This window comes from Taeniopygia guttata, chromosome 5, assembly GCF_048771995.1.
Source record: "Taeniopygia guttata chromosome 5, bTaeGut7.mat, whole genome shotgun sequence".
In the NCBI taxonomy this organism is placed as follows: Eukaryota; Metazoa; Chordata; class Aves; order Passeriformes; family Estrildidae; genus Taeniopygia; species Taeniopygia guttata.
The window spans coordinates 41,789,799-41,797,651 of NC_133030.1; the positions used below are offsets into that span (position 1 = coordinate 41,789,799).

At 55.2% G+C, this 7,853-nt stretch overlaps 1 protein-coding gene and 1 pseudogene across 1 annotated transcript; both read left to right on the forward strand.

Moving 5' to 3' along the window:
- Positions 1 to 76: 76 nt before the first annotated feature.
- Positions 77 to 2,334, forward strand: LOC140684366 (uncharacterized; annotated as a pseudogene).
- VRTN (vertebrae development associated) lies at positions 1,015 to 7,413 on the forward strand. Its single transcript, XM_030273136.4, has 2 exons — positions 1,015 to 1,038; positions 4,466 to 7,413. Exon 2 carries the CDS (start codon positions 4,467 to 4,469, stop codon positions 6,492 to 6,494), a length of 2,028 nt encoding a protein of 675 aa, XP_030128996.4. The 5' UTR covers positions 1,015 to 1,038; position 4,466; the 3' UTR covers positions 6,495 to 7,413.
- Positions 7,414 to 7,853: the final 440 nt, after the last annotated feature.

The window sequence follows — 7,853 nt, forward strand, 5'->3', positions numbered from 1 at the left end:
TTGACAACTTAGCAATGCTGGATCGATGCTGGAATGAGGGTGCCTGATGTGCTGGCTGTTTGCACAGCCTCACGTGATGCCCAAGAAACAGGATGAAGCCATTGTGAGAGCGGGAATTAAGGAGGGGGACCTCAGCCCTGAGATTAGGCTGAGGAGGCAGCAGGGCAGAGATAATGGGGAGAAAGACAGCTCCACTGAGGGCCCAGGTATCAGCAGACAGATGTAAGGCTGCCCAGAGCTGAGAACTGGGAAAAGGTTTGTGTAATTTGGGTGCCTCCCATAGACAAACGAGAAGGTTTTGATGGGCAGCTTTGTCTGCCTTAGGAGTCCGGGGTCCCACCAGCCTGGCCTTGCTGGTAAAAGGGCACCACTTGGGAAGGAGAGAGGAAAGGGCAACTCCTAGCTAGCAGGAGAGCAGGACCGTGGACTCGTCAGGAGCAAGCCGGGAGAGAGGAGCGGACACACATACAGGCTGTGCCAACCCTTGGGCTGCAGTGACACTCACTCGGGACATACCTGCTCCCCGTGGACCACGATGCTTGCCCCACGCAGGCGCCCAGCTCCCACCCCGCGGCCCCAGTGGGCTCCGCCACTCGCCATGGGGCTGCAAGCCCGGGCGGGACGTGGGGCAAGAGGATGCTTTGGGGCACAGGGTGCCTGGGTGCTCCGGGGCGCAGCGGGGCAGGGCTGCCCGAGGCGGCGGGCCCTTTAAGTGCGGCGGCGGCGGCACAATGGCCATTATCACTTTAGCTTTGGAAGTGACCCCCGGCCCGCTCCGCTTTCATCTGGGCCGGGGCCACGGGGATGGCCCGCTTCCTGCCGGGGGAGGGGAGGGCGGGGGCCGGCGGCGAGGGGAGGGGAGGGGCGGCCCGGGTCGGCCCGGCCCGGCCCGGCGCCGCACGCGGCCGGCCGCTCCCGGGGGTCACTGCGGGGCTGGCACCGGGGCGGCCGCGGCTCCGCGCCGCTTCCTGCCGCCGCCCTTAAAGGTGCGGGGCGGCCCAGGGTGCGGGCTGGGCGTGACTTGACCCGCGGAGTCAGGTGAGTGCGGAGCCGTGCTGGGCGCCGTCGGGTCCGCGGCTCCTCGGCTCCTCGCTATCCCTTCCAAAGCCGCGGGCTGTCCCGCTCTGGCGGCACCATCCCGGGGCGGGAGGGCTTCCCATCCCGTTCTGCTCTTGGTCTCCGCTCGGCAGCTACCCGGGCACCGGCGGCCTCTCCCCCGGCCCGGGGCTGTGTGTCCCTTTGTCTCCTGGCGAGGGGAGCGGCTGCCTGCGCTCCCACCCGGGGTGCGGGGCCGTCCCCGTCGCGGGGCAGCCGCCCAAAGCCGCCTGTGCCGCCTTCGGGAGAGGCGTGAGCGGCCGCGGTGCCTGGGGCTGGGGGTGTCTGTCAGGCGCCGTCCGCACCCGGGCGCTCGGTGCCCCCGCCCGAGGGGCGGACGAAGCCGGGCTTGGCTGCAGCGCTTCGGCCTAGGTTAAGGTGCGTCTGGGGTTTTTCCCTCTCCCGGTGAGCGACGCCCCATTTGTTAGCTTCGGTGGATATGTCAGTGTTGGCCGATGGAGCAGGCATTCTGCTGCCTTTGATACTTGCTTCTGGAGCTCCTCCGGTGATATTTCTAGCCTAGACAACTGCTGGAGGCTACCACTTCTGTGCTCCTGCTGTACGGTCCCCGGTGGTTCAAATATCCTCTTCTCAAATAAGAGCCTGTACCACTGGGGTGGTGTGAACCCGCAGCTGGGGCTGGGAATTGAGCCACTTTACCCAGGTGGGCTGGGGTGCATGAATACCCCTGCTTCTCTGGGGTACATGGGATTTTTGGCAGTTGGGGCTGAAGTCTTCTGGATTCCTGCTGGTGGGAGCATTTTTGGGACTGGCTGGGGGAACTTGCACTACTGGATGCCACCAGCCCATCAGTTTAGGTGAGGGAACGTGACCTGCAGCTGTTTCCTTATCTGTTACAATGCAAAAGTGGCCAGGTTAGGTAAAACCTTTATCAGCAGAAAAAGCTCCCTTGGTTGCTTCTTGGTGCTGAGGTGGTTTAGTGAACACTTGTCTGTTGTGTTCAGCGTGCTTCACTGGGGCTGTACAGGGAGAAGTGTTCCCTTTGCATCAGGTCCTCTGTGCTGAGAGCTGCTGGGTTTGATCTGGCCATGAACCAAGCCCCCCAGCTTGTCTGACTTCTGATTTAACCAAGCCTCTCTCCACCTGACCCAGGAGTTCCCTGCTGCTGATTCAGCTGTGGGTTTTGCCTTAGGATTGCTCTGGGAAGCAGGGGCTGACAGTGACATTGAGGCTGTGGATTTATTGCTGAAGAAAAGGATTAATGGCCTTTAAGCTGTGCCTCCAGCTCTCCCTCAGTCTATAAGGGGATGGCAAATGCCTACTAGGACAGAAATACCAAGGTTGCTGCTGGTGCTCTCTAGTCTATGTCAGCTATGTCCTCACCCCCTTCCGGGTGAAAAAAGTCTGTCTTGCCTTTCTTGGCTCCTCTGGTGGGATAGTGCTCAGAGAACTTGGCTGCTGCAAGGGGAGGTGGCTGGCTCCTAAAGCATTTGACAGACCACAGAGAGGGAGAACTTGGGCTCTGTCAGCCCTATAGTTGTCCTGAGTTGTGCCTTTGTTTCAGCTCCTCAAGCACATGTCACTCAACATAGGCTTAGTCAAAATTTCTATAAACTACTGTAAATTTCTGCAGACATCTAGGAAAATAACAGTGCAGATCTGACCTGAAATGACAATTCCATGCCTTCTCAGACCAGGATTTTAAGACAGGTTTATCTTCCCTGCTTCACAGCTGTGTGCATTTGCCTGTGTTTGTCTCTAGTAACTGATGCCCTACAGCTGTGGGAGCAGCTGTAAGAATGTTCTGGCCTCTGACGTGCAGGAGATTGTGGAGAAGTTTGGAGCAGGGGAAGGGATGCAATTGGTGACTACCTGTGGTCTGATTAAAGGCAAGTGGCAGCAGCAGCACGGAGGCTCCTTGTGATGATGAACTTGTATGTGTCGATGTGGTTCTGTGGCACCTCATGGGGTTTGTTCATGGCCAGGTGCCATAGATGTTACAGCACTAATAATCATATCTGCAGCAGGGCTGAAAATTGGGAGAGTTGTGGCTGGACATCTGCTTTACTATAGAGCTGCTGCTTTTCGTGCTTCTGCTGTTCCTTGTGTACCCACAGAGCTGTGAGTGCACAGTAGTACCTGTGAAGTGTTGAGAGAAGGTGAGCTCTAGCTGGCCTGTGAACTGAGCAAGCTGCAAAGTAATGCCGTACCTATCGGGCGTGATATAAGAATGAAGCTTAGGAGAAAATGGAGATTTGGCTTCTTGAGTGAGGTGTTGTCCCTGGGAGAAAACTGGCCCAAAAAGGGGGAGAGCAGGCTGGCTGGGCAGAGACCTGAGCTGTCTGACTGTGAAAGGATGCTGAAGATGGCTGCACTGATGAAGCTGGAGCTAAGAGCCATGCAGCCATCATGAAAGTCCCTGGAGTGGTGGGGACAGAACCACGTAGGAATCCAAAAGCTGAACAAAGCTTTTGGATTCCTATGTGGAATCCAGTAGAAATACAAATCTTTGACGCTTTGTATTTCATGAGTGGGAACTGGCATGCAGAGGGAGGTAGGACAGGACTGGGACCGGCTCAGGCAGGGAGGAGCGCTCCATAAAGATTCTGAAATACCCACTCAGTGCTTACACTCTGTCTGTACTTTTGAGTTGCCTCCTGCCTGGTAGCTTGTCTAGAAGCCCTCCTTTTGTGCCTTCTCCTTAGCTGGTGGTGTGTTGGCTGAGTGGCAAGTGACATCTAGTGTCGGCTCAGGTAGCAGTAGCTGTGGCTTGGGCTGGCTCTGTCGCTTCCATCCGAGGTTCTGTGGCAGTTTTTGGTGCATGCAATGGGTGCAGCTGCAGTGCCCTGCTCTGAGGGAGAAGGCAAGCTCCTTGCCTTTTCTGTTGAGCTTGACCAGCTAGATCCAGGTGTCTCCATGGCCCTATACAGGGTGGTTTTGTCACGGGTCCTTTCCTGTAGAAGTGACAAACATTTTCCTTTGAGGAAAACTCTTCTCTCTGGGTGCTGGTAGAGGAGTAGTAAAATGGAAATTATGGAACCACTAGAGGGAGAGGTGGGTGTAGGGGTGATGCCAGGCCAAAACCAGGTATGCAGTGGTAGGAGGTGACCTGGCTTCCGACCCCATGGGTGCAGTCACTCCTTAGTTTTGTGTAGACAAGTGGAGGCTGTGTGCCATATGTGCTGCCCACAGGAGGTCACTGGTAAGCCCATGTTCCACTCCCAGGTCTGCCTGGTGAGGATCAGGGCTTCCTCCTTTGTCCTTGGAATGTGCATGGTGGCCTTTCCTCTACCTTCTTCCCCCATCCTGTCTTTTGGGCAGGAGCTGAACTTGGAGGTCAGGTCACTGCCAGTCTGGAGTGTGCATTGTCTTCACGTCCTGTGACTTTTTTATTTTTGTCATCCTTCAGGATGATCCAGAGGCACCAGCTGGTGCAGTCTGTGCTGCAGGAGCTCCAGGAAGCCACCGAATGCTTTGGTCTGGAGGGTCTCACCAGTGCTGCACTGGAGGCAGAGAGGACCTTGTCATCTTTCTCCCTACCTGGCTATTGTGGAAGTCAGTTTCAAGAGGAGCTGGAGGTTGACCGGGTAGCAAGGAGCCTCTATCCTGAGGATGCCCCAAGTAACATGCTGCCGCTCGTTTGCAAGGGTGAGGGAAACCGCCTCTTTGAGGCTGCTAGTGTGCTGCTCTGGGGCAACCCCAGCCTCAGCCTGGAGCTGCAGGTGCGTACTGTGGTGGAGATGCTGCTGCACAAACAATACTACTTAAATGGCATGATTGACTCCAAAGTGATGCTGCAGGCTGCCCGCTACTCCCTCTGCACTGAGGAGACCCCAGAGATGACCAGCCTTCCCATGGCTATCCTGGAAGCCATCTTTGATGCTGATATCAAAGCTACCTGTTTCCCTGGCACCTTTGCCAACATGTGGCATGTCTATGCTCTTGCCTCAGTACTGCAGTGTAACATCTACTCCATCTATCCCATGAGCAACTTGAAGATCCGACCCTATTTTAACCGGCTCATCCGGCCCAGGAAGTGTGGCCCACGAACCTCCACGCTACACATCATGTGGTCAGGACAGCAGCTCTCCCGGCAGGTCTTCAAAGCACAGTACTTTGTGGCTGTGGTTGGCCTGGAGGAGCTGGAGCCTACAATACCTTCACCAGAGCCTCCTGTCCAGCCCATGAAGACCCTTGAGCTGCTGAACAGTGACCCCCAGTTGACCTACTCCAACCTGCGTGACCGCTACAGCATCACCAAGAGCACCTTCTACCGCTGGAAGCGCCAGTCTCGTGAACACCGGCAGAAAGCGGCTGCCAGGTTTGCAGCTAAACACTTCCTCCAGTCCTGCTTTCAGGAGGGCAATATAATCCCCCTCCAGCACTTCCGACAAATGTTTCCAGAAATCTCCCGATCCACATACTATGCCTGGAAGCACGAGATGCAGAGCATGGTCAACGGGGATACCTCTGCTCTGTCTGAGGCCCACAGGTTGCAGGAACTTCCCAGGGTTGTCCCAAAAAAGGCTGATGTGAATGAGCCAGCAAATCCACAAGGGAGCTTAAAATCCTCAAATCCTTCCCCAGATCCCATTCAAGCAGGAATCTTTATGCAAGGAGCCAAATCCTACCTGGAGAAATGCATTTCCATGAACACTCTGGTGCCTTACAGATGCTTCAAACGCAGCTTCCCAGGCATCTCCAGGTCCACTTACTACAACTGGCGAAGAAAAGCAATCAAGGAGAACCCCAACTTCAAACACCCCCAGTCACCCTTGGATAACCAGAAAACTCTAGCTATAGGAAAGCCGTTCCTGCAATTGAAGCCAAGCAGCGTGCCTGTTAAGAAGAGACGGAATGGAGACAGGCCAGCATCCAGGAGTCTCCTGCAGCTCCATCCTTCTCTCTGCTGGAGAAAGCAGCTGCGAGATGTGGCCAGGAGGCAGGTCCAGCAATGGCAGCTGCCGTTCTGCAAGTACCGCCTGCGCTATCCATCTCTCTCCTCCACAGCCTACTGGTTTTGGAAGGGCAGTGGCCAAATCACTTGGCAGCATCGCCTGCCCTGGAGCAGCTCCAGCGTGCCATTGAACCGTGTGGCTTCCCTGGCACCTCCAAGAGCAGAGCCAGGCCTCAAATCACAGTGCCATTTGGAAGTAGCCACCAAGCACATAGATAAGCCAGTGCCTGCCGTGCCATGCAACACCACCGTTTCGGGCTATGCCATGTCGGAGAGAGCCAACAGCCGGATGTTTGTGATGGATGTGATCGCCACTGCCCAATTCAAGGCACAGGCCAAGCTGTTCCTGCAGCAGCGCTTTGAGTCGAAGACCTTCCCGACCTACAAGGAGTTCAGTGCCCGCTTCCCACTCACGGCCCGTTCCACCTATTACATGTGGAAGCGTGCCCTGCACGATGGGCTAACATTGGTGGATGCCTGAGCTGGCCACAGCTCCTCTGCTGATGTGCCCTTTGGCTCTCTGGGGCAGTGCCCAGGTTGGGGCCTCGCTAATTTTTGTTCTGGTTTGGTTTTGTTTTGTTCCTAGTCTCTGGCTTTCTTTTTTGTGTGGTTCAATCAGGTATGGGAGCATCCTCACAGTGCCTATTCCCAGAGGCTAGAGGAGTGGAAGGAGAAGGCATTGAGTATCCCAAGGGAGAGGGGCCAGGTAATTTTCCTTTCTTTGTGCTCAGAGGATGAGCAAGGGAGGTAATACTGTGCCAGTGTCATGGAATGCTGCTGGGACTCATGAGATGAAGGATGTGAAAGTCTCTCTGCCCCAGGCAGTTGCTTGAACGAGTAACGTGGATGTGCAGGATAAGCATGGAGATGCCTAGCATCTCATCAGTGAGCAGAGTAGTACTGGCTCAGCTGTAGGTGAGGAGAGGTTTGGGGAGTGCTCAGGTTTGTGTAAGAAGCATCTTTGGACTTCTCCCAGCTAAGGAGAATTAAAGCTTCAGTTGGGATAAGTGAAGCTCTGGCTTTTAATACCTGCCTCTGGCTGCCCTGAGATTTCCTAGATGGAGCAGAGGCTGGTAGATGAGGGGACTTGTGTGTGTCCTCATTGTAATCTGTATGCTGGGAATGCTAAGCTAGGAGTCAGTGTCTTTTGCAGGCTCTGGAGAAACTGTCCCTGGCCTTTCAGGTCTTGTAGCAATAACCTTTCACACAAACCTTTATTCTCTCAGATGGCAGCTAAATTACTTTTATAGGGTCTCTCTTCCCTGATGTCTAGGAGAATGCAGAGAGACTGCAACTTGTGTGCCCAGTGTCCCTTCATCCTCTGTGCTGTGCTGCAAGCAACGTGGATATGTATTTCTCACTTGTAAGAAACCAAAGCAATAAAGACTCTTCCACTCCTAGCCCTGTGTGGTTTCTCACTCCCACTGCATGATTTCTAGGCAAGACTTTCCCCTCCCTCTCTGCTTTCTAAAACTAATGGTCAGGGAGAGACTGTGCATGCCTCAATCCCTGCTCCTGAGAATGTCTTCTTCTGGTTCCTGGGTGGGAGTGTCTGCTGCTTGATGTCTCCTCTCTGGAGGCCTGGCTGGAGCTGTGCTTTCCCTGGTTAAGAGCCTAAGGCTTGCTTTCCAGAACAGATGCAAGGCTGAAGATAGCCCAGTGTGCACAGCCCTGTGTGACAGCAGGGATGCAGAGACAATGTCTGAGATGTTGGTAGTCCTGCCCTGAAGTGGTGGTGGTGTACTGGGAGGCTGAAACCACCTGTTAGTACCTTTGCCCTGTGAGCGTCTTGAGGCATAAGGCTGAGGAGGTCTCTGCTTGACTCCAAAAAGCCTCATCC

Bases quoted from the DNA above. Each gene is read 5' to 3' on its own strand.
- VRTN (XM_030273136.4), top strand. From the start codon at position 4,467: ATGATCCAGAGGCACCAGCTGGTGCAGTCTGTGCTGCAGGAGCTCCAG.